The 27420-nt window shown below is 40.8% G+C and overlaps 1 protein-coding gene across 1 annotated transcript in view; it reads left to right on the top strand.

Moving 5' to 3' along the window:
- Positions 1 to 2686: 2686 nt before the first annotated feature.
- The window catches only part of C10H3orf52 (chromosome 10 C3orf52 homolog), a 31545-nt gene continuing 6811 nt past the window's right edge, over positions 2687 to 27420 (top strand). Inside the window, exons 1-3 of the mRNA XM_076868538.2 lie at positions 2687 to 2941; positions 11324 to 11453; positions 19981 to 20108. Of these exons, the coding sequence (XP_076724653.2) occupies positions 2804 to 2941; positions 11324 to 11453; positions 19981 to 20108 (396 nt within the window). The 5' untranslated portion in view covers positions 2687 to 2803. The remainder of the gene's footprint in view (positions 2942 to 11323; positions 11454 to 19980; positions 20109 to 27420) is intronic.

Here is a 27420-nt window from a genome sequence, read left to right as displayed (position 1 = left end):
GTAAATGGATGGAGTTGGAGAATATCATGCTAAGCGTAGTTAGCCAATCCCAAAAAACCAAAGGCCGAATGTCTTCTCTGATATAAGGATGCTGATGCATAATGGGGATGGTGGGCAGCCTGGGAGGATAGACAAATTCTAGATATGGGAAAGGGGAGGAAGGGGAAGGGAGGGGGCATGGGGGTAGGAAAGGCAGTGGAATGAGATGGACATCATTACTCTAAGTACGTGTATGAAGACACCAATGGTAAGACATTGTGTACAAATAGAGATATTAAAAAAATCATGCTATATATGTGTAATATGAATTGAAATGCATTCTGCTGTCATGTACACCAAATTAGAATAATAATAAAAAAAACTGGCTGAAAATGCAGACTTCACCCTAGCACCAAAGGACTTAAAATCAGCATACTACAGTGATGCAGCCACATCAATGTTCATAGCAGCTCAATTCATAATAGCTAAACTATGAAACCAACCTGGGTGCCCTTCAACAGATGAATGGATAAAGAAAATGTGGTGCATATATACATAGTGGAATATTACTCAACCTTAAAGAAGAATGAAATTATGGCATTTTCCAGTAAATGGATGGAGCTAGAGAATATCATGCTAAGTGAAATAAGCCAATGCCAAAGAACCAAAGGCCAAATGCTTTCTCTGATATGTGGATATTAATTTACAATGGCAGGATGAGAGGCTAAGGAAAAACAGAGGTACTTTGGATTAGACTAAGGGTAGTGAAAGGAGGGGAGGGGGTATGGAGGTAAGAAGGATAGTATAATGAATTGGACACTATTACCTATGTGCATATATGATTACACAACTGGTTCTACATTATGTACAACCAGAAGAATGAGAATTTATACTCCATTTCTGTGTGATGTGTCAAAATGCATTCTAATGTCATGTATAACTAATTAGAACAAAAAAATTAAAAGTGTTAATAATAGAGAAAACAAAAGACCTGTACTCCTCCCAAACCCATAGGGATATGGGTTAGGCAGATGAAATTTGGAAAATACATATGAGTCTAGGTTGAGAATATGTAAACCTTGCTTCCTGGGGCTACAAAGGCATCCAGAGATGAGGCTTGTGACAGGAGCTGCTGCTTTCTGATGCTCTGGGGTGTGAAGGAGAGTAGAAGTAAGCATGGATGGAGAAACCAGCTTCGGAGATAGTATAATCCATCTGACATCAGGCAGTCTTCCACTGACACTGAACTTCTCTAATCAATGAAGGGAACCATGAGGAAAGTTGTTGGGGCCCTCTGTAAAGAATGGGGTTTGGGTTTGAGAACTCTTGGTGCTTCTAGTCAGGTCTGCATCTTTTTGTGACTACAGATCTTGTCAGAACCCTTTTCTCCCCCTATAGTGGCTCCAGTTCTGATCAGCTCCAGGTCTTTTTAAATCTAGGGGTGCTAACAACTGTCTGCTATTGCTAGTCCCTGGGTGCCTCAGTTTTCTCCTTAACTTTTCCTTCTAAAAAGCCTATTCAAAAACCCTGTCTGAAAAATTCAGACTGCTTCCTTAGTATCTGCCTGTTAAAGCAGACAACCAAGTCAGAACCGGTTAGCCTGAATTCCCTGCAGCTAGCAGGCCCCACTTCAGCAGGCAGGTAGAGTCCAAAGTCCAGATGCTCTGGCAGTAGATGCCAGACCACTAAAAACAGGACATTGAGGCAAAGTGTCTGAACATAGGCATTAAGGGTGCCAGACTTTTGAACACAAATAAATATCTTCTGACATAGATGGTTTCTGATTCTCTGTGTGGGGGTAGCATGGAGGAGGAAGCCAAGTGGGTCTGACAGAAGTTGAGAGGTGGGGTCTTTGGACAAACATCCAATGCTTAGCAAACATAATTCCAGCTGGAAGTCTTGCACTATACCTTGGGTGTGGAGGAGATTGTGCATACATTTGTACATGTGTGCATTTGCTTATTTCACAGGCCTGGGGGGCGTCTGTGGCTTCCCACATCAAAAATAAAGAATAATCTCCAACATTTTTGAGTGCTTGCTGTGTGCAGTCGCCATTCTGAAGATTTTTTGAGTGTTTTACTTACATTCACTCATTCATTCCTTTAGGCAGGAACTAATATGCCACTTTCCAAATAAGGACACTCTGGTACTGGAATCTCCTTGTTAGGAGCCCTCTAGAGTTGGAAACAACTCAGCCTACTGGTTTTGGAGTCAGTAGTCCTCACTACCACTCTTTCTACAATGTTTCTAAGCCTGACTCTGAACTTGGAGGAGGAAGTGTGTGTATTATTCATCTTCTTATGCTCTCAACCTAGCACCACGTAGGTGCTTCAATAGTTGTTTCTGAATTCAATGAATGAACTTTTGCTAGGCAGCCAGGGCTGGTGTAAGCCCCAGCAACGGCCACTCCTAGGGGAAGAAGACAAACTTCTTTCGCCCAACTGTGCTGCCAGTCCATTGGTTCCTAATCATTGGCTCTAAAACGAGTATGCACCAACAGAGAGAGGTGCAGCAGGCAGTGCCCTGAACAAACCAGAAAAACTGCCCTCCTCTGCTCGGGAGCCCACAGCAGGGCACAGTCCCAGAGCTGCTCTGCCCTGCAGGAGCGAGGAAAGCCTCCCGAGGCCCCAGTGCCGCCACTCTCCGGCCTCGCCCCTCCCCTTCCCTCCCCTTCCCTCCCCTTCCCTGCCCTCCCGCAGCCTGAGGTCTGGCGGGCGCTCCCCGCCTGCTGGGTGTGAACCCGGGAGGCCACCGCGGACTCTGCACCCGCAGGTGTGTCGGTCTGGCCTCCCAGGGGAGCCGCTCAGCTCTTCTCAGCCGGCCCATGGAAGGGGCCAAGCCCTCATCCTCAGAAGAAGACCTGGAGCTCTCGGTGCTCCGGGAGCAGCGGGACGAGCAGACGCCTCTCAATGGAACCCTCCAGGTCCTGGCTGCTTCGGCCGACGACACCACCCCAGACCAGGTAAGGTCCCCTTAACGCGCCGGCGGCGTGATCGAGGGACAGTAGCCTGGCAACCGCCCAGGGTCAGGGCTCCAGAGAGCTCTCCGGGCGTCCTCGACGAGGAACAGGAGTGACGCGCACTGGAATATTCTGAATGGGGCGCCAGGGCACCAATGGCTTTTGGTCGGAGCGCTCCGCCTGCTCCGCGACCCTTAGGCCCCCTGACACCCTTAGGCCCCCTGACACCTGTGACCCTTCAAACTCCGCGACCCAGATGGCACTTTACGAAGGAGAGAACTTCCAGAGATATAGGTGGTTTTAAAAAGTTATGCAACTTTTAATTTAGTTTTTACCCCTTCTTTTTTCAATTAGGGAGAATGAGTTATAGGTGTTTTTTTTTTTTTTTTTTTCCCCAGATTCTCTTCCGATTTCCCTCCTAACTCCTTCCAGGGCTCCCATCTCACCATTTCCCCTTCTCCCTCCCAAATCTCCTCACATTCCCATCCAGGCTTACCATCCCCCACACACTGTATTTTCTCCCAGCTCAGCCTGCCTTTTGATTCCACAGGAAGACAGATAAGGGGGAGGGGGAAGGGGCAAAGCAGCAAGAGCAAGAAGGGCTGGGGCTGGCCTGGAGATGGGGTGGGGATGAAATAATTTTAGTTATAGGGAAATCAAAGTTCTTGTCCCAAAGGACTAGACTAACCTCATTTGGTTTTGCCTCTTTTAATCTCCTGGTGATTCAACCTTAGTAGTAATGGGAACATTATTCATTCACATCAAATAAAGCATCAGTTTGAATTCTGAATCTTCTGATTAACCCCTGAGATTGGCTTGTGGTTGACAGCATGCAGGGAATTCCCCATATATATATAGCTTAAAACTGAACTTCCTAGGCTCCACTCCTCCACCTCCACCCCTGAGGCTACCCAACTGTTGAGTTTAGGGATACACAGGAAATTCAGAAGTTGAAAGCATTGCTTTTGTGCCGCACTGATTCCTGGAAGTTCTGTGCACTGAACGACTGCTTTTATAGGTACCCTGGAGAGGAAGTTGGTAGCTCCTGTTTAAATGAAATGGGACCACAAAAGAATGAAGTTTGGAAAAGATGGCTTAATTTTAGCCTAAGTGGCCACAAGGGTGGACTTGGTATATGAATCCTTGAGGGCAGGGTCTAGGCATGGGAATTGGGAATACTTGTCTTATGTTGGTTAGACCCAGCTCACCCTAAAGATTTCCTGGTTTGAGATTGCTCTGGGGGTAACTTCACCAACAGAAGATATGTAGCAGGACTGTCAAATGATGGTAATATAATGCGTCCATGCTTCTGGAGACCTGGAGTGCCTGTGGACAATCACTGAGGAGTAGAACCTGCCCGATCCATGTAGGCCATCAGCACTGACAAATTGTTTAGCACCTACCTTGTAGAGATTGCCCTTTCATGTTTTAATGGCTTCCTGGTTAGTCAGGTATATACAGATAACCTAGACCTCCTTATAATTTAGCTTTGTAGGTCACCAAATAGGAACACTACTTTGACCGACAGAATGGAGTGCAGGCGAAGTGTTATATGGGAACTTGGAAAGCATTCTAGAAATACTTAAACAGCTAAAACTTTAGAAAGGACAGGGAAAAAAAAAAACCTAGAGTGTTTTAGTTAGTCAGGTTCTATAGAATAAAATAAATTGAAGTGTATTTCAACTAGAAAAGTCAATTCATGTGGGGTCATTAAATGTTGGCTAGCACAAGTGAAAAGTTCACACACTTAAGATTTTGTGTGTAGGCATTTACATTCTGTATTAAGATTTCCAGTTTTGAGCTGTAGCTGAAATCCATGTATTTTCATTAAGCATATATGTTCTACAACTCTTATGTACAAAGTACTTGTGACATGAATGCATTTGATTATCACAACAAAACTTAAGAAGCAAGTGTCAGTATTTTGATTTGACAGATAAAGGAACTGAGTGAAGAAATGGAGATTCAGAGAAGTTACCAAAATGCTCAGGCTCACTCAGTGGTGTTTCTGACATTTCTGAGGTTTTTGAGGTGTCAGATATATGTTGTTTCTATCACATTTATTTATCCAGAATTTAAATATATAAATATAGCATGATTTATACTCATTTATAGTTGCCAAAATTATAAATTATGGTGTTACTCATTTCTATAAGTTAGATCCCTCATAATTAAGTAATTTAAGTAAAATATGAGGAGCTGAGTGGTATGTCTGATGGATGAGGGAATTGCAGGTGGATGGGTGAGTGGATTTGGGAGTAAAGAACAGTTCAGGAATCCCTAGGAGGATGACATTCTATATCATGGGTATCTTTCTACTTGGAAGAGCAGGGCTAGGGGACTATATAGAGGCAGTATACTTTCTCTTAGTCTGGTGCTTGGGGAAAAGGAATATTAGCCATTGAACTTCACTTTGTCTGTTGTCTCTATAAACATGTCAGTATCATTGGGACAAAAGTGGAAAATAGATTGTAGGTAACAGAGTGACACTGGTTTTCTTGCATAGCTCACTAGAGGAGTTCTGACTGAGATGTCTCAGACATTATTAGTGAGGTAGCATCATTAGAATAATAATAAGCCAGTACACTGATAGTCTTGAGGCAAGCAAGTCATACTTACTTGGGTTAGTTGACAGTTCCATTACTATAATCTGTTCATTCAAGGACAAGAATCAAATGACTTTTTTGTGTTCAGATTAAAAAAAGTAGATTAAATGCCACAATGAAGATTAAAAATACAATTTTCTACCAGGTATGGTGTCTACACTGTAACTGACTCCGGAGGCTGAGACAGAAGGATCATGAGTTCAAAGCCAGTCTCAGCAAAAGCAAGGCACTAAGCAACTCAGTGAGACCCTGTCTCTAAATAAAATACAAAATAGGGCTTGGGATGTGGCTCAGTGGGCTGAGTGCCCCTGAGTTCAATCCCCAGTATCTCCCCACCTAAATAAGCACAATTTTTCTATGTACTAAGAAAAATTTCCCTGATTTATATATCTGCTTCTGATTGAGCAAAAAAAAAGAGCTTTTGGGATCAAAGAGATAGGCAGTCCTGCCATTCTCCAGAATCCAGTGCCACATATTTAGACTTTTACAGGAAGAGGGATGTGAATATCTGGGAGAGTGTTCAGAGGAAAGATGCCCAAATTTTGGAGCCATATAATGCAAATAGAATGCAAGGTGTCATTTGTAAGCATCTCGGGAAGGCACTTGTGGAGAATCTGCCTGTGACCTCTCATGACCTAGAATTTGGTGAGGAGAGAATGAGAAGCCAGAGAAAGAGGCAGCATGACCTTGGGATCCCGTTTTCAGGGCAGAGACTGAGCATATGTAGGATGGTACCTACTGTACCACACGTTCTTCTGCAAACTTCCCAGGGGCACTTCTAACAGATGTTGATCCCTGGGTCGATTCTAATGTGCAAACAGTCAAGAAGCACTGCACTCTATTGTTTGGTTGGAAGTGGCTGATACACAATTGTTTTTTAATGACTTCAAGCTTGTGAAGATCATTCATGCAGGGGAGAGCCATCAGTGGTCCCCCTATCAGGGCTGTGGAGAGGACAAGGAAGGGTGCTAGGCTGTAGGAAGGCAGCTTTGGGCTGGGCAGGAATAGGAGTTTCCTACAGATGAGGGCTGTGTAATTTTTAGCTAAGTTCCTCCAGGAAGACAGAGTATTTGGTCTTTTAAACTGCCAGAGTGCCAACTTATGACCTCTAAGGAACAGCACAGTGAAGGCAAATGTGGGTGTCAAGAATGTTTAGCACTCATTTTTAGCTCATTTGAGGTCATTTCCTGTTGTGCTAATCTTTATGGCCTGGTTGCCTCTTGTTTAAAAAAAAAAAAAAAAAAAAAAAAAAAAAAAACACAGCTTGGGACAATTCTGGAGCTCTGTAACTAGGAAGATATGTTTCTGTCCCGAGAGGTCAAGGATTCCTTATACCAGGACTTCTTTGCCCCTGTGCCTATGTGAACCCTTTCTTTGGTGGCTTTGAGTCAGGGTGAGAGGTGGCCCTATCCTTGGACTCCACAAACACTTAGCTAAAGAGCTATTCCTCTGTCCAGATTCCCAGGGCCTTCATTGCCCTCATCCTCCCAGGACACACTGGGTTCAAGAACCAGTGCTTAGGAGCTCTGCCATTTGACCCTTCTTCTAGCCTTCTTCTAGAATTTCTCAAAGTACATTCTTTTTTTTTTTTTTTAATGTTTTACCATTGTAATTTTTAACTCGAAGTACATTCTTAAATTTTTTGCACACATTTATTAAGTGCCTGTTACCTGTAGGAGGTACACTGTGGAACATAAGAATGGGGAAGTTCAAGAACTGCCCCTCCCTCTGTGTGGTTTACCTAGGAAGATAAGGGCATCCTGCTTGCATTTGAACATGAAACCACACAGCACAATCAGCAGCAGCATCAGATGAGGTATGGGGACAGCACGTGTACTGGGAAGTGTTCCTAATAGTGGGTTGGAAGTTTCAGACCAGGAGTGGGTGGGGGGGGGGGTGTCTCAATTCTGTTAAAACAGTTGATTCACTATGGAAGGTTTAAAATGATAGTCCAGTCTGCTTGGTGCCTGGGTATGTGTCAGTGAAAATCTTCCCCATGTGATTCTAATGTGCAGCCAGGCTGGGAGACCTCTCAGTAAGGATGTTTGATATGTAGTCCTTCCTAATGAGGACCAACGGTTTCCTTTCTGATGGCCATCATCAAAATAAGGATAAGAGTGAATATAAACAAGTGTCAGTTCAGGTGTAAGCCTCCTGGAGTGCCTGCTGCTGCTTTGTAGAACAGGTGGACACTCTGAGAGGGGATTGCTCCCCTTGGTTGAGTACTGTGTGACCAAAATCCCTGACAAGAACAACTCAGGGAGGAAAGATTTATTTTGGCTCATGGTTTTAGAGGTTTTAGTTCTTGATCAACTTGCTGCAAGGCAGAAACATCATGGCGGAAGGCAGCAGGAAGGAGAGACAGAGAGAAAGAAAATTTAGTCCCTAGGGGCATGTCCCCAGTGACCTACTTTCTCTCACCATGGTCCATCGGCCTGTAGTTAATACCAACTCTCAGAAGTCCATTCAGCTATCCCTGGGTTAATCCACTGATGAGGTCAGAGCCCTCCCGATTCAATTGCTTCCTAAAAGCCCCACCTCTGAACATTGCTGCATTGCAGATTAAGCCTTCAGCACATGAGACTTTGGGGAACATTCCAGATCCAAATCATAAATAAAAGCTTAATATTGGTCTAACATATGTTTTGTGTATTTTATCTCTAGTTTTCAGATTTGTGAGCTAAATTTAGTATTTACATACAAAATATTATCTGACTTAACGTTCCACTTAGGATTTTTCAGTGGAAACTGGGTTTTATATTTAGACTTTTGACCTTTTTAAAAAATATTATAAATAGTAACTCATGTTAATTGTACAAATCAATGGATTTCATGGTGACATTTTCATATGTGTATCTGTTGTGCTTTAATAATATCCACCCTCCCTATTACCTTCTATGGACCTCCCCACTCCCACTCCTACCACCCCATCTCCTTACCCTTCCCTAATAGTCCCTTTTCTACTTTCCTATTTTCAGATCATTGTTTTTTTTTGTTTGGTTTTTCTTTGTTATAGTTTCCATATTGAGGGAAAACATGAGATACTTGTCTTTCTGGGTCTGGATTATTTTGCTTAATGTGATGACCTCCAGTTCCATCAATTTTCTCAAAAAGGGATATGATTTCATCCCTTTTTATGGCTGAATAATATTCCATTGTTTGCTTGTACCATATTATCTTTATCTACTCATCTGTTGCTGAGCACCTAGGTTTATACTGTAACTTACTATTGTGAATAGTGCCACAATAAAGATATATATGCAGGTGTCTCTTTTGTATGCTGACTTCATTTCCTTTGGGTGTATACCCAGGAGTAGGTTTAGCTGAATCATATGGTTCTAGTTTTAATTTTTTGAGGAACTTCCATACTGTTTTCCTTAATGTTCTCTCTCTTACTCTGTGTAGAAATCAACTCAAAATGGACTGAAGAACTAATGTAAGACCTGAAACATTGAAACTTCTAAGGGAAAACAAGATCCAGGCACAGGCAGGAGTTTCCTGAATAGAACTTCAATAATTCAGGAAATAAAAAGCAAAAATTAACAAATGGGATGACATCAAATAAAAAGCTTCCACACAGACACAATCAACAGAATGGAGAGACAACCTCTGGAATGGGAGAAAATCTTTGTCAGCTAATCATCTGACAGAAGATTAATATCCAAAATATATAAAGAATTAAAATAATTTAACATCCAAAGAACAAGTAATCCGATTTCAAAAAGTGGGCAAATGATCTTAACAGACACTTCTCAAAAGAAGTACAAGAGGCCAGTAAATACATGAAAATATATTGCAACATCTTCAGGCATGGGGAAAATACAAATCAAAACTGCATTGAGATTCCACCTCATGCCTGTCAGAATGATCACTATTAAAATAACGAATAGCAAAATGCTGACAAAGATGTGGAGAAAAAGGAATCCTATATGTTGTTGGTGGGAACATGAACTAGACTTTTGATCTTTTCCTGGTATGATCTGCAAGTATCATACTCTGTTGTGAAGTTGGGCAGCGGCAGTCTCTGTCAGCCACCCGATCACAATCATGATGGTGAATAACTGATACTTGACAGAGTCCTGTGGTACTCAGCTAGGTTAGATGTATTAGATGTGTTTTTTGATTTACAGTGTTTTCAGTTTATGATAGGTTTGGTGGGGTGTATGCTCATCATCAATGGAGAAGCGTCTGTATTTTAAGGTGGAGGACATTGGGGCCTGCAGGTTTCATGGGCTTGCTCAAAGTATCTGCTCCCCGCCTGTAAGTGATGTTCCTCAGATTGAAATCTAAGTGCGTGAAATGCAGAAACACATTTTTCTCCTGTCTATATTCCGTCATTTCCCATGGTGTCCGTGTAGAAATTACCTAATGGTGCAGTTCCGGGAAGCAGAAGAGTCACAGAACCATTTAGGGGCAGATAGAGGGGCAGAGGGGCCCCTCTAGGGCAGGGGCATGCTCATGATCTGAGGCTCCACTCAGCCATGCTAGGAGGCTGCACACAAAGGGGAGGGTGCCAGAGTGTTGCTGTGACACTCCCCAGGGATTAATCTTGCCTAATCTCCTTGAACTGCATGTTTGAAACAGGCCAATGCATACCTTGAAGGGTTGTTAGGATTAAGTGAAATGACACAGGTGCTCAGTAAACCAAAGCAGCTGTGATTATTTTCTCTGACCCTACATTCTGCCTTACACATTGCAGATCATTTCCTCAGTCCCTTTTCTCTGATCCTTATTTTCCTTCACAGACCTCTTCTTTTTATATATATATTCTTTAAATTTTTATTTATTTATTTTTTGTGTAACATCTGGACCACAGTAGTAACCTTTTAGTTTTTTCTTGGTGTATCCAATTCAATGATACATGATTTTCCTCTTAATTTTCAACTCAGCTCTGGGTTCCAAAACCTTCAACAAGTCACCAGAGCATACCAAATCAAATACAATTTGTTTTGGCAGCAATCAAATCATCTGGCGTAGGCTCCAGCCCTTCACTCTCTCTAATGTAATCCCAAGCCTTGGAATATGTTGACCAGTTCCATTATGAATCAACACCATGGTTGCTCTTCCTTGCCTTTGGAATGCCTTCAAAAGTTCATCTTTCACACAGACAAATATTGCACGTTCTTACTTATATGTGGAAGCTTAAAAATGATTTCATAGAAATAGAGAGTAGAATAATGATTATTGGAGCTTGAGAAAGGTGCCGGGGAGAGAGGGTGGTTATCAGGTGCAGGAGGAATGCAGTTGGACCAGAGGAATTACTTTCTAATGTTCTGTATGACACAGTAGGGTAACTACAGTTGATAACAATTTATTGTATATTTCAAAATAGTTAGCAGAGAGAATGTCCAGTACTCCCAACATACCCACCCAAAGAAGTGATAAATGTTTGATATGATGAATACGTCATTTACTCTGATTTGATCATTACATATTGTACACAGGTTCTGAACTATCTAATTGAACCCCATCAATATTTATAATTATTATGGATCAACTAAAAATATATTTTAAAAAACTGTAAAAAAAAAAAAAATTCACCTTTCAAAATCCTGCCTATCCTCCGTGTCTCAGAGCCCCCAGAGTATTTTCTTGCTAACTTCTTTGTGAGGTTCCATTCTGCCTCCTATATATCTTTTCATAAACTTGATTCAGTAGAGTGTAGACCCTGAGGTCAGGATCCTGCTGCCTTCATTTCTGTGTCACTGACCCTAACAGGTATTGGAGAATATTTGTTTGAAATCAGATGACTGCCTCACAGTCTCACTTTGCTTTCTAGGCCAAGAAGGAAAGCCCCTGGAGCTCCTGCAATAAGAATTTGGTTGGCAAGTGTAAACTGTGGATGGTCATCACCTCCATCTTCCTGGGTCTCATTATAGTGATCATCATTGGTTTATGTCTTAGTGGAGGTAAGAGGATTTCAACTGACTAACTTGACACATTTTTGCTTAATGCTTGTGACCTAATCTGAAATGGAAACTGTGTTCATTGCTATTTCACTACTTATGACATGAGTTGAAAATTGGTTTGGATTGTGTTGGTGGGAGATATGCATGCTTTTTTTTTTTTATTACATTTGTTTGTTGTTTGTTTTATAAACTCCAGAAGGAGTATGGAGAGCAGTGTTTTGCTTTGAATTCTGACCATTAGATCTTGAAGACATTTCTTATGTTTTTAACTTACACTAATTTACATGTTATTGCATCTCAGTATCTGCTTGTTTGAAAGTTCTTTTTGTTCTTATAATGTGTCCAATAAAAATAATTATCAAGTTCACTGGGTATATTTGATATATTTTTATAATGATAAAATATTGAGTAATGTATGTGGGTTTTAAAAGAACTATGGATCTATATGTCTATGAGCTGTCATTTTAACTTATTTTAGAAATAACTTTATATTTGTTTTATGTGTGCATAAAAGAAAAATCATATCTTGTGAATGATATGCTTTACATATTTTTTCTTATTTTATTATTTATTTTGAATTAAAAAATAATACATGTTCAGTTACTGATAAAACCCATTCATATTAATAATAGTTTTTTATATTTTCTTCTAGTCTTTTTACTACTTGCATTTATAAAATAATTTAAGATCAAGTTTTTTAAAGTTCATGGAATACCTTTAGAATTTTAATAGTATATTAAGATAATTTTGGCAAGTCATTAGAAATTTTCTGTTAGCATCATGTTTTTTAAATGGTTCATGATTTAATCTTCTACACCATTTTAAAGCCTGTGAGGGCATTACCAAATTGTTATGGTTAATGATATTATTAAAGTTTTTATGATGCATAAATATGTCCAATGGGCAATTAATTCTTTTTCAAAATAGGAAAGAAAACAATAGTTTTTTTTTTTTTTTTTTTTTTTTTTTTGTACATGGGGTGACAGTTCTGAGGGGCACATCTAGACCTGCAGTCTACCTTTGTGGGATCTGGCCTCTGCAAGCATTTGAGCATTCAGGTAGAGTCAAGCTATGGAATGAGAGCGAAAATGGAGAGAAAGCTCCTGAGTCTCTTCCCAGGGGCTTGTTAAGAATTTTCCTCAGGAGGTACATTTGCCATTCAGCCTCCTGTTGTCTCCTTAATCTTTTGCCCAAGGTTTCATAGTCCCTGAAGGAATAATAAAACTTGGATGACATCAGCCAACTTCCTGCATCTGAGTTTCTCAGGCAGGCACCTTGTCTACTCAGATATCTAAGGCATTCTTTAGGTGGCATGGATGATTCTTGGAGGCCATGAGCTGGCTTTAAGTTGGAAGAGTTAATAAGAGGTGCCAAATCTCCTCTGTCGTGCTGAGGACCATAGTCTGGGTGTAATCTTTGGCCTTCTCTCTTCACATGGACTCCCACGTGTGGATGTTGAAACTGAGATTGAGTCACACAGTCCTGTCGTATCCCAACTAGTTGGTGCAACCTTGGAAGTTTACTAATTTTATCTGGTAGCATCTGGGTCCTAAAACAAGACAGATATTGGTGATTTAATATTTAAGATTCTAAAACATGAGATCCAAAAATTTGTCTTCTATTCTTAAAATTGTCTGATCTCTTCAATTCATAAAGAATAATCCGCAAAGATAGATATTACATTTCCCTCAATTTTTCTGGAGACATAAAAGATCATAGGATAGTATTCAAGGAAGAATGTTTTAACACTTGTAATGCAAACTTTCTTTTTAGTTTGATTGTAAATTTGTCTTTTAGCATATGTTAATGCTGTGAGAGTTTTACTTGCCATCTCAGCCCACAAGTATTTGGGCCTGCAGAGAGAGGCAGACTAAAAAGACTTTGACTTAACAACAGCAACAACAACAACAACAAACCTGTTTAGTTACCCATAAAACCCATTCATATTATTAATATTTTGTTATATTTTCTTGCAGCCTTTGCTTTCTTGCATTTAAAAAATAATTTGAGGTCAATTTTTTTAAATAGTCTTGTAACCTACTTTTAGGATTTCAAGATTATATTGAGATGCATATAGGTGACTGTATGACCAATGTGATTCTGCAACCTGTACAATCAGAAAAATGAGAAATTATATCCCATTTGATTCAAATGTATGAATTGTCAAGATCATTGTACGGTCATGTGTAACTAATAAAAAAAAAGATTATATTGAGGTCACTTTGCCACTCAGTCAAAATTCAGGGAAGAAATTTTAGTGGGGAGAGGATAGATGCAATAGGTAAAAAGTATTGGGACAGGGGCTCTCCTCTGTGATAGTCCCAGCCTCCCCTAAAAAGCAGCTCTCTGGAACTTCTGGGATGATAATCTGCAATACTCAGCCACTTCCTAATTGCCATCCATTGATATGAATCAAATATTTGCAGAACTCCCAGGTACTGGGAGGAATATGTTGTCTGGGAGGAAAGGGTCAGTGTTGGGAAGGCAGAGAGCTGTTCCTCTGGCTGTCTGGATTCATTAAGAGACTGAGATTCCTCTGCAACTCTATTTGCTACTGGCCTCCTGCTTTTCCTCCTCCAAACCCCTTAATCTCCTGTCTCTAGGCTCTGTAATCCCCCAACAGACTGGCAGGCAGAGCTGGTGATAACTATGCTGACACAGAACAGGGCATTAAATGCACCCCAGAACAGAAGGGTAACTAGTTGGAGAGGGGACAGTGGGGGTACCTAGGGCACAGTGTCCAGTGGGGAGGTGACATTAAGAAATTAAGTAAGCAATAAGACCTTAGTCGGTCTTATTATTGTTGCTGATCATCTACAGACTATGCACCCCTATTGCTTACACTGGGCTGGGCTCCCCACTCCCGCCATTGGGATGGCAGATTCGGGGTACATGGCTTAACTCAGGCATCGAGTACCTGTTGTGTAAACACTGGGGAAAAGAGGCCAGTGCTCCTCCATACTAAGCTGATACTGACATTTTTTTAAACAGCCAATTTTATGGGCAGAACCCAGGGAATCCTGTTGAGCGTGGAGGCCTATTTTAGACCAGCATGATAGGAAAAAATATTAATGGACTCTCTCCTCCCCCCAGGTATTAAAATTTCTTCATGTCAAGGCTAAAGTAATTTTGTTTCTGGATAACTTGGAGAACCAGTTAAGCATCCTCAAGTGGTGGGGGCTGGGGGGTGGAGAGTTCTCCTTTCTTTAGGCAGAGAGAGACCCTGAGCAACTTTTTACTAATACAAAACTTAGATGGATGTTTAAAAATAGGATAACAAGTTACAGCACTCTTGGAGCCTTCAGGTAATCCCTCCCAGCATGACAGATTCCTATCTGATCCTTTCAATCTCTTAATTTGTAGGCCCTTCCATGGGAAGGAATGCTGTGGTACTGAGTTGTAAGCAGGGACTTTCTAAGTGACTCTGTGTTGAATGGATTCATTTTACCTTTCAGTTGAGAATAAAAGCTGTATATTTTGCTATCACGTGGTCCTGGCCTGTTGACTGACTGTCTTCACAGGGCAGTTCCCCCTGGAGTCTGGTGACTCATGAGGAAATCCTAGGCAGACTGCTTTAGCAAGCTCTGAGATGCAAATGTCCTTTGGGGTGGGAACATGATAGCATCTCTGTAGACCCATGACCTTGATATTTCTTTGCTTTTTCACCTGTCTTCAAATCTGTTTTTTTTTTACACCTTATCAAAACCGAATTCTTTGCCTGTTATCTTCACAGAATACGCCTGGCTTCTCTCCCAAAGACCTGTAGATATTTCCACCTTGTCAGGTTCCTTTCTACTCTTTATCTCTCCTTCAAAGCAATCTTCTACAGGCTTCTTACTACTGGGTTTAAATATATATATATATATATATATATATATATATATATATATATATTTTTTTTTTTTTTTTTTTTTTTTTTTTCCTCTCTCTCTCTTCTTGCACTGGCGAACTTCTAGAAAGAGATTCTCTGTAGTTGGACACCGTCTCCTGCTTACTCCTAAACCTCTTCTATCCGTTGGTACCAAATTGTTCTTCCCAAGGTCACTAGCAGTTGTCTGAATACAAAATTCAACCTTTTCATTGTCTTCTGTCCTGGCTGAAGCCTTCAGTTCTGGCAACTACATTGTATTCCTCTGAATCTACAGAACACCTGGACTTTAGTTCTTTTTTGCTATTTTTGCTTTTGGTCTCTCTGCCTTATGGGTCCATGAGGTTTATCTTCAACTGTTTTTGATTTTCATACTTTTTATTCTTTCTCTTGGAAATCCCAGGGCACCACCCATCTCCTCTTTAGGAGGAAACTCCTAGGTGTACATCTGCACAATTTTCTTCAGTTTTTGAGATATTTTTACTAGAGATCTCTACCTTGATGTAACTACCATCATCTCAATCATTATCCATATGAAACTACTAGTTGTTCCTTTCTCAGTCAGTGTCGGGTGCTATAATAAAATACCATGAACTTGTAAACAATAGAAGTTTATGGCTTACAGTTCTGGAGGGTGAGGAGTCATCTAAAGTGAAGGTGTCAGTGGATAGATATGGTGTCTGGTGAGAGCCCACTTTTTAGGTGGCACCTTCCAGCTGTGTACCTCCTGGTGGAAGGGATGGGACAGTGCTCTGGGGCATCATTTATAGGGGTACTAAGCCCACTTGTGATGATCACGTTGGTGATTAGGTTTCAACATTTAAATTTTGAGGGGACATAAACACTCAGACCAGAGCATGTACTCCTCCCCAGTTCACTGCCTGTTAGTTGTAAGGTGAATCAGGAGACCAGGTTTCTGAAGGAAACACTCTGCTCCCACCAAGAGATCATTCATAAAGCAGAATGATCTCCGAACCTGAGTCTATAGATCGATCTATACCCTAAAACATTCTAGCTCATTGACCTGAACAAAATATGCATTTTCTGTAAGCCTCAAAGTATTAATTTAAAAACAAAAATAATAATATTTAACTCATTGGATTGATGTGAGGATTACATGAGGTAATATCTATAAAATGTATAGCAGAGTGTTTGCACTTAATGCTTAATATAGTAGCTATTTTTCTTGTGGTATATATACACAATGAATATTACTCAGCAATAAAAGAGAACAGAATCATGACATTTTCAGGTAAAATGGGTAGTATTGGAGAAGATAATGCTAAGTGAAGTTAGCCAATCCCAAAAAACCAAATGCCAAATATTTTCTCTGATAAAAGGAGGCTGATTGGTAGTGGGAAAGGGAGGGGGACCATGATAGGAATAGAGGAACTCTAGATAAGGCAAAGGGGTGGGAGTGGAAGGGAGGGGGCAGGGGATTAGAAATGACGGTGGAATGTGATGGACATTAACATCCAAAGTACATGTATGGAGACAAGAATTGGTGTGAATATACTTTGTATACAACCAAAGATATGAAAAATTGTGCTCTATATGTGTAATATAAATTGAAATGCATTCTACTGTCATATAACAAATTAGAATAAAAAAATTAAAAAATAATATTTAACCTGTTGGATTGATGTGAAGATTACATGAGGTAATATCTATAAAATGTATAGCAGAGTGCTTGCACTAAATGCTTGATACAGTAGCTATTTTTCTTCCAGTTATCTAGGCTGGATATCTTGGAACCATTTTTTTTTCATATCTTCTGCTACATGTCTAGGTATTGACCAAATCTTATCTATCATTCCTTGATAGTATCATGTTAGCAATTGTCCCGCATCCTGCAAGGCACTCTGCTGGATATTTTATTTGCATTAGTTCTCATCTTTACCATCATCTGCAATGTAGGTGATATTTTATTGAGAAAACAGCTTCAGAGATTTAAGTGAATTATTCACTGGACTAATAAATAATAGGGCTGAGGTTCAAAGAGAGTCTGGCCACCTGTAAAGCCAACTCCTTCCTTGCTTTTCTCCCTCCTTTCTGACTTCCTGCTTTCCTGCCTTTTCCCACCACTCTCAGTCAAAATCAGTGCCTACTGGCCTCTCTGCTTCCAGTGTCTCCCAGTTCCATTTCATCCCACCAGTGACCACCACATTAACCTCCTACAAATGCTAGTCTCTACTTTCTTCCTGGGAGACTTCTAACAACACTCTATTACTCCTTGATTTCATCAGGTATTTAAGACCTTCACTCCAGCTTCATGTTTTATATTCCACTGAAGAGCTGACCTGCTTCTCCCACATACTTGTGTATGTTTTTATGAGTTTTTTAAACCTATTTTCTCTACATGGAGAGTACTGTCCAGCTTAAGTCTCATTAGTGACATTAAAAACAATAATGACTGGGTAAGTCTGTTGTTGTTGTTAGTATTTGAATTTTGACAAACACAACTGTTTAGCCAGGTCCTGATGCAGATTCATTATTTAGGTGCTACAAGTTAAATATATGTCCTAAGAGCTAATATTGGAGACCTCTTTTTGAACTTGGCTTCTCTTTTTCATGCCCTTGAGTTTGGCAGTTATTAGAATCTCTGATCTATCCTCCAGTATCACCTAGTTCCTTTCTGAGGCACTGATGTCTGCTACAGAAATCTATGTGATAGGTACAGAGCTGTCTACTGCATGAGGAAGTATTTATAACAGTGAAAGTTGAAAACACCAAATGTCATATTTAAGAAAGTTCATGACCCTATTCTGAGCATTATGAAGCCATTAAAATAGTTTTTGCAAGGACTTTCATGCACATGGGGAATGACTTTGCCTATGTTAGCAACAACAGAAGAACCAAGACAAATGAGCAACAATAGCACACACAACAAAGAGCAGGATATAAATGACCTACTCATTAAAACCTCAAATATACAATAGAAAATGTGGGGATTAGATAACTAGTCTTTTTTTTTTTTTACCTTTTTACAAAAAATTCCTATTATTTGCAAATTTTTCATTACGAGGGCCCAACTTTTATTGTCAAGTAAAATAAAACATGGTTTATAACAAATAAAGATGCGGGGATAATTCTGTTTGGAGTTGCCAAAATTCATTCCTGGATTCAGTGATTTTTTTTTTTTTTTTAGGATTTCACAGGACTCAGCATATAGTTGAACTAATGACTTATGATTTAGTATAGCAACATGGTACCTTGAATTAAAAAGATTTATTACAGTGAACTCTAGAGGAAGCTAGGTGCAAGCCCGAAAGATTTCTCCCCCAGTTGTGTTGCACGGGACCTGCTTACTTAGAGCAATAGTTTATGTACGCTTGTGAAGTCTGGTCTACTTAGACCGCCTGGGTCTCGTTAGACATTCAGTGCCCAGAGTTTTCACTAAGAGTTGATCACATAGGCAGTCTAGCATGCATGTGCAAAATCTCCAGACTCCAGAAAGAAAAGAGATGTCAGCCACATTGTTCATACAAACATTTGAGGCACAGTGGGCCGCTCTTAGCCAGGATGTAAGAACCTTCCCCAAATCTTAGTTTCCAGACACCAGCCAGGAGCCAACTCCGAGCATTCCTTGGCAGGTGAGCCACCTCAGGCCTGCTGTGTTAACTCTTCACATCCCTTGCTCCTGAGGCATCACAGTTTTTAATTCCATCAGGTAACAAGTCCCAGGATTCTTGCTTCTTACCTGCTCTCATAAACACTGAACTTCTTCCACGATAGCTTTTCCAAGTTCAGTAAAAGAGACTCATTTTGTTATGATTGAAGCATGGGGTTTGAGGGGAGCATTTACGAGTACCTGGTTCTTCCCACCCACGCCTTTCTCAGGGGCAGAGTGGTGGTCCCTTGTGTGGGGCCAGCTGGTGAGGCTGGCATGGATTCCGTGCACAGCGTAATGACTACCTGAGTGCCAACTTCTGACTCCTGATTTTGTGTGTGTGTGTGTTTTTTTCCTTCAGCTCTACTTAAAAATCAATTAGTTAGCCTTCATTAGGACACAGGCAACACAGAGCTCATTGTCCCAGAAACTTAACTCTTGTTGGCCCCGGGGCTCAGTTTGGCTTCGCTTCTGCAAATAGAGTGCGTCAACCTTCCTCTCCTGTGAGACCCAAGCTAGAGCGATGACTTCATGGGCACTGTCTGCTGGGAAGACATTAAGACTTGGGCTCACACGGTTCATTTTCTAGTGTCTCCTCCATTCTTGTGCCTGATATCACTTCCTCTTGATCTCTGATAACACAGCACTGGATGAGGGTTCAATGAAGTTGGTTGCTATGACTTCCTGTGTCCCAGCACCCCCTCCCATCTCCCAGCACCCCCTCCCATCTCCCAACCTACATCTCTGTACCTAACTAAGCTGGACAAAGAAGTTCACATTCTTCCCACTTCTTTCCATTGGCTCTTCCTCCAATCTGTATTTGATGGTCTCTTAAACCTCTTTGGGCATAAAACAAATCAACCTTTTACCGTAACAGAAGCAAGCTTCTATTTTTTATTCCGCAGAGAAAGCATTTCTGGTGTTTAGCTTTATCCTTGATGAGTATTCATTGTATGTTTAAGTATAGCAGCCAACAGAATCAGTGTTTATTATTTTAGTCATGTATTTACTTCTCTTTTTTAAAAATTTTCATCCCCTCCACTTTTTAGTAACTTATATTGATGAAGATGAAAATGAAATATTTGAGTTATCATCAAACAAAACATTCTTCATTGTGCTCAAGATTCCAGAAGAGTGCCTTACAGAAGAGGAATTGCCTTACCTGCTCACTAAAAGGGTAATTATGCCTTACACATGACTCACTGAATTCTTAACATTAGAGTCTGAACTCTGCTTGCATAGCTGCCATAGAACTTTAGAGTAAGGAGCTATAATTCTTTGAATTTTGGTAGAAAAGGATGCTTAGAAATGCATTTTATGTGGTGCAAAGCTAGAGGGCAGAGCTCTAGCCTCCAGCTGCATCTTGGAGAACAGAGGAGAACAGCTCAAGTCCTGTATTTGATCCAACTTGTAGTGTTCATTGAAGATCTATACTGTGCTCGCAACAGATCACATGCCAGGGCCACGTGGTCTGTGCCCTCAATGGGCTCACAGTCTAAGCAGAGGAAGCGATTAAATTGATACAAAATCCTGAGGTATGTTCTATTATTGAGATATGCACAGTGTGCTTTAGCACCACAAAGGAGGGGCAGGTATACAACCAGAGGCGAGGTTAGAGGTGTGTAAGCCTCTTAGAGGAGGTGATTCTTAGGATGAGTTTTGAAATACAAGGTAAGAATGTTCTAGGTAGAAGAGCTCTGGACATTGAGAATCTGCACAGTGGTTACTGTGTCTGCTGTGTGCAGAGGACTCTGGGAGAAGCTGAGGAGGAAGGTAGGGGTCAGATCATGAACTTTTCCTAGTCTTTTGTAAGGCACTGAAAGACGTTAATCAGCAGACTGACTTGGTCAGATTTTCATTCTAGTCTTTCTGTGTGATGAGGGAGAAAGATTCCAGGAAGAGAACAGTGAGAAGGTCTTATAGCCAGTCAGCTGAGAAATGAGGGAGGTTTGAGTTAGGGCAGTGTGAGGAGGAATGAGGAGGATTCCAGAGAGATCCAAGAGGTATCCTCACTTAACAAGACTGAATGGATTAGATGGGAATGGGGGGAGCTGATTCCCATCTCCTGGTTGGGAGGTTGGGTAGATGGATGGCGGCTTCATTTATGGGGTAGGAATACCAGAGAATGAGCCTTCTGTGTAAGATGGGGCTCTGCAGCCAGATCACCAGGGTTGGTTGAGGCATTCTCGGCCATCCTGTCAAAGACCCACAGTTCACAATCTGACCCACAATTTTTTAAAAATGTTAATTGGCTTTATTTTTAATTCTAGAATTGGGAAAGATTTCATTCCATAAAAACTAGAATAAGTGCTTTAGTGGTCTGAGCAAAAGTGGTAGGTTTTATAGACTGACAAGGGCTTGAAGAAACCAAAAACAAAAGTGGATCTATCATTTCAAAGTTACTTTCCTGATAAGGTGAGGACACAGAGGTAGAACAATAGAAAAATGTCTGATTGGTTAGCATCTGATTACTTCAAGTTACCTTTTTTGTGTGTGTGGGTTAGGATTAATGCTAAGGTGGAGGGAACTTCATTATTATGTTAATTGAAACTGGTCTGTTTGGGAAATTTAATTATCTCTCTAATCTGGATTTCACAGAGGTCAGATACTAACAGTCTAGTTTCGGCTTGGTGACCTGAATGACACACTATTTTGATTTTAGCCTGGTATATGCAGGAGCTTAGCTCAAAACAATGGCGTTCTGTAACTTTATTTAAGAATTCCCCTCTTTTGTCAGGGTTACACCTAAATGAGAGTGTGATAAAAACTGAGGGCATGAGCACTCTCAGCAGTCATCATTTTGGGCTCTGGTCTCAACACACCATCTATTGATTGTGGTAATCTCATGATCACAGACTTCCTTAAATTTTTGTCATTTCAGCCAAAGAGAAAGCATTTGATGTTCGATAGATGACTGTATGCAAATATTTTAAACTTTTGAGATGGTATAAAACATCAGAAGGACTGCTATTAGGACTATCAGAAAGATAATCCATGAGTTTGATGTATGCTCCTTAGCCAGGGTCTACGTAAACCAAACCAAATAAAATAAAGTAGATCAAAGAATGAGACAGGGGAGGAATCTACCTATCTGTCTAAATCAAGTAGCCTATTTGTTCAGTTTTGCAACTGGATCTCTTTGATATCCAATGTGTATCTATGTGTATCAGGAAGTATAAGTAACTGTACAGATTCCTGTTTGCTCAGGCAGTAGCAGCAATTCTGTCACCTAGCATCCCAGGATGGGTTACATTATAGCAGAGAATGCCAACTCTAAGGGAGACCACTAGGACAATTTGAAAAATGGTTGCATTAGGGATGTTGCTGAAGTTACTCGTTTGGTAAACAAAGAATCTTTTAGGACCTGGGTTTGTGTTTGATGTGGCAGATCCGACATAGTCAATTTACTCATAAAGCTACTGATTATGAAATTCAGACCATAACATTATCCTGCAAAGTGAAAGAGATTGGCATGAACAAGGAGAAATTAAGAGGGTCTTGAAATATCTTCGGAAAACTTGCCTACAGCATGATATCAACTTCTACTCCCACTTTGCAGTCTGATTGTCTCTGATTGGGAACATCAGATGTTTTGGCGAACTCTGTGGCCGTGTTAGTCTACTTTGTGTTACTATAGACACATACTTGAGATAATCAACTTATAAGAAGGCAAGGTTTATTCTGGTCCACAGTTTCAGAGGTTTTAGCCCATTGCTTTTGGGCCTGTGGCTACACAGTATACCATTATAAGGAGTGTGTGGCAGAAAGGGGGGGGCAGGGGAAAGGGAGGGAGAGAAAAGGGGCACCCAACTCCCCCTCAAGAACATGCCCTCAATTACCTAACTTCCTTCCACTAGGTCCCACCTTAAAGGTACCTCCGCCTCTCTGTAGTGCTATGGGCAGTGATTAAAGCCTTTAACACCTGGGCCTTGGGGGACATACCATAGCAGTGGCCTATATATAGACAGACACAAGACTTCCTGGTCAAAGCCAGTATTTCTAATTGTATCCTGTCATAAAGAGATTAAATTTTTATTGAACTTTTAACATAGCCATGTTCTCATAAATGTAAGAACATTCACGAATAGTTTCCAGAGTCTGGAGAAAAGCAAATGTTTCAATATTTGTTCATAAAACGAATCTTTGCCAGGTTGCAATAAACTATAGACAGCCTAAAAGAAAAAGTTTCCTTAAGTCTGGATTTTTACTAGTTACCTTTAAAACTGGAACTTTCTCCAGTGACTTATTGGCCAGTCACTACAAATGAAAACTCAAAGGCTCTCTCACAACACAAACTAACCCTGGCACCCTAAGAGCCAAAGGAGGTCCATGACAAAAAGAGCAGAATCCTGTCTGAGATGAAGGTACAGGGAACCCCCAGGACGCAATGGTACCTTTCTGCATTCCTCAAGGGGTTTCGAGAGTTATCAACAGTCTCCTTCTGATCCCATTTTATAGTTGCTAAATCTGTCAAAGGACAAAATTGCAACAATTTAGTTAAAGATCTCAATTGGCTGTATTTTCACTTCTAGTATTAGGCCACATTTTATTCCATAAAACAGAATAAGTGTCTCCTGGAAATTTTTTGATAAAAAAATCCAATCAAGACCAACCTGCCCTTCGTGATTCTGCTCTACCATAGCCAGATGGAATGGAGAGAGTCTTCTTTATGGGTTTTCCATTTGATTCTTGTAGAAGCTTCTGAAGAGGCAACTTCATCTAGATTGTGTCAGAACAACTGCATGAGATTGAATTGCTTCTTTTATCACAGGAGTTTGTGTGTGTGTGATGATAATTCCAGGTTTCTTTTTCTCCTTCTCTTCCATGTTAATATCTGTTATCTGTGGTTCCCTTTTGTCTTTTCTTCCCACTTTCTTCCCAGAGTAGTTATTGAGTGAATAGCTTTTTGCTACTTTCCCCCTGGCTTCCTATTTTCATGGAGTGGCTTTGCATTTGCCTAGCAGAAATAAAATGTCAGCAACCACCTGATACAGACTGGACTGTGTGTCAAAGGAACTAGATGTTACTTTTGCACTTTAGATCTAAATCTCCTGAACAGAGCCAAAAAAAAAAAAAAAAAAATCAGTAAATTCTCCAGATGCTTTTAGCTCATCATCATGCATTGGCAAGGAAACAGGGCTTGGCACTCAAAGCGGAGGCAAATATAGACTGCTTTGAGCCAGTTCCCTCTGAAAAATGAAAATCACCACACTTGCCGTGTCTCAAAGGTATAAAATGAAATTGCACAAAAAGAACTCCAAAAAACTTTCTTTCTAGATTTATCTGATTTACAGATGATAGAAGTAACATATAGGGAGGTAAAAGACTCCTGCCCCCACTTTCCAACCAAAAGACTCAGGAACGAAAATTAGGAACTTTAAGATATTACTGGCTTATTGTCAGTATTCTTCCATTAGGCCAAATTCCAGAAGTTCCTAGATATGTAGGGTAAACAGAAGTGAGCATTTGTATAGGAAAAATGGACTTTTTCTCTACACTCCCACTCAGTGCAGAACACTTTTCTGGGAGCTTTTTCCCACACTAAACTATCCTTCACTATCTACCTGAAATTAGGATAGGCCTCACATATTAAGTACTCAGTCTCAAAACTGCCCTTATTTCAAATGCCAATCATGCATACAGATTGTCCTCTGGGCTTCTGATCAACTGGCTATAACTCAGAGGTTCCCACTACTCCTCCTTTCTAGAAAAACTTGCGGAACCGGGGGAATTCAGTTTACTGGTTATTATAAAGAATACAGATGAACAGCCAGAGGAGGGCAGCTATGTGGGAAGAGGTATGGAGCCCTCCTTTCCTGCATGCCACCCTCCCAGAATGTGGATGTTTAACTGCCCAAAAGTTCTCCAACTCTGGGTTTTAGGGATTTTTATGGAGTCTTCGGCCCACAGGCATAATGGGTTATTTAATCACTCTTTAGCCCTACTCTGTCCATATGGTGGGGAAGGTACTTACAGTTCCAAGCTTTTACCCTGGCTTGGTGTTTCTGGTGACCTGCCTCCAATCAGATGCTCACCAAGAGTCACCTCACTAGAACAGAAGATGCTCCTACCACCCAGGAGATTCCAAGGTGTTTAGAAGCTGAGACTGAAGAACAAAGATTAGAATAAGAGATGTACCAGCATCCCTATTACCAGGTCATCATGGGGTTTTAGGAACTCTGTGCCAGGAACTGGGGACAGATGCCACACTTGCATTCTTTATTATGCCCCAGTATGTTGGAAAGTGATGCCATTGCCCTTGCTTTTCTTAACAGTTTTTCTGGGCCTTCTAATATCCCATTGCCGGTTTTCTTCCCTCAAAGTTGGGGCTGTTATGCTGCTTAAGGCCACCTGCTGCTCATGGGGTGCACTGCATCCTCCTGGGCGTGGTTGGGACTAGCAATGGTGCTCTAATAACCTAGAGAAGGCACCCAGGGGTGATTCCTCTTAGCCATGGAGTCAGACTCTCCTAATTAGCTCACTGGTCTCCTAGTTCTGTTGGTACCAAGCCTCATAGGAACAGAGTGGGGGACACTTGAATAAAGGCTGGGGAAGCCCCTATTCCATTTCTTTGGGCCCAGATTGGACAGCGTAACTAACAACTCCTCAAATGTAAATATGCCCTAAATATAGAAGGAGACTGTATCAACAAAAATAATCTTAGTGTGAACACTAGCAATAGATGGCTAGAACACTTAAAAATTTTTGCAGTGGTGCACACCTGTAATTCTAGCAACTTGGGAGGCTGAGACAAGTTGGAGGTCAGCCTCAGCAACTTAGTAAGACTATCTCAAAATAAAAAAAAGTGAAAGGACTGGGGATATAGCTTAGTGGTAAAGAGCCCCTGGGTTCAATTCCCAGTACAAAAAAAAAAAAAGATTGTAAGAGTCTACTATGTACAAAGCATAGTACTAGATCCTAAAAATTAGCATAGGAAGGAGGTGGTGGGGAGAGAGATGATAGACGTAACCCTTCTCATAGGAAACTCAAACCAAAAGGAAGAAACATTATAATTGTTTAATATTGCTAATATTTTTAGTGCTTTATAGCATCCTCACTCTTCTCCTGTCTTTCATTCTATTTAGCATCCCTGCTAACGCTGCTTTCCTAGTTCTGATTTTCCTAGTTTTCTGATGACTGGCTCAACAGCCACCTCCTGTGAGCTCCAGAACCATAAGACAGTCATTCCCCCAGTGTCACTAGAGCATCGTTTCTTCCCACCCTGATATTCAGGAGCCACTCTCCTACATAGCTTCAGCCTCTCTGGGTATTTAGGTCAAATGAGTCAAAGCTGAGATTTTGTGTCTGCCCTTATGATTGAATTTTGCCTTTACCATTCGGTAGCAGAGTGAGAAGGTACTATTGGTTTCTTAATATCTTGGAAGGCTGGTTTCTTAACCTGAAAAAAGGGGAGATGTATTAATGTCTGTTAAGTCAGGTTCTTATAAATAATTTGGAAATAATTTGAAGAAGATTTACATGGCAAAGCTTTATTGTCTTCTGTTCCTGAGATGTCTCTGGGATGTGACCATTAGACAGTATTAGCAAGATTAGAAAGGTTCAAATAGTCAATGTTTGCAATAGCTAAATTATGGAATTAACCCAGATGCCCATCATTAGGTGAATGGATTAAGAAATTGTGTTGAGCTCTGCACACAATGGAGCTCTACTCAGCCATAAAAAGAATGAAATTATGGCACTTTCCCATAAAGGAACAGAAATAGAGAATATCACGCTAAGCCAAACTCAGAAAATCAAAGGTTGAATGTTTTCTCTCATATGCAGAAGCTGGAGTAAAATAAAGGAAAGCGGGATGGAAGAGTAAGATTACGAAAGGAACCAATCAAAGACAAATTAATAGATGAGCGAAAGGAAGTCTAGTGAGAGAAACAAAAGAATGGGGGGGGGGAGAAAAGGGGGAGGGAAAGGGGAGGATCATGAGTTGAAATCCATTTCCATGCGTGTATGAGTTTGTTAGGATGAATCCAACTGCTATATATAACCATTAAGCTCTAATTTAAAAAAATTAAAAACAACACACTGCAAATGTTCTAATCTGTGCTTAATGAGCTACTGAGTTGTCACCGTGTGAATTAGATGGTAGAGAGCCGTCAAGCACAGCCTCCTTGTGATCCCACTGGAATTAGATAGGAGACCGGTGAGCTCCGGATTGGGCACAGCTGCTTTGTGTCTTCTGATGCTTGTTATTGGATAAAGTAACAGGTACTGAGCCTTCACGGTGCAGCTGGGCAAGCCTTGTTCAGCACAGTTATACCACTAGATGCTGGCGAGATTTCCCAAACAATTGCCTGTGCTGAAATCAGGCTGGGAGGAGAGGGTCTGGTGGTGCTCTTAGATACTTGGCTGTAATCTCATTCCAACCCCAGGGGCAGGTGCCTGCCGGGAGTGTAGCCAGACTTCAGTATAGTCCTGATTTATGTTAGAACTAATCTGCTAGAGACCAAGGTGTTTAACCTTCCAGTGTAAAT

The sequence above is a fragment of the Callospermophilus lateralis genome, chromosome 10, assembly GCF_048772815.1.
Source record: "Callospermophilus lateralis isolate mCalLat2 chromosome 10, mCalLat2.hap1, whole genome shotgun sequence".
Taxonomy (NCBI): Eukaryota; Metazoa; Chordata; class Mammalia; order Rodentia; family Sciuridae; genus Callospermophilus; species Callospermophilus lateralis.
This window is presented reverse-complemented; position numbering and strand designations above follow the sequence as displayed.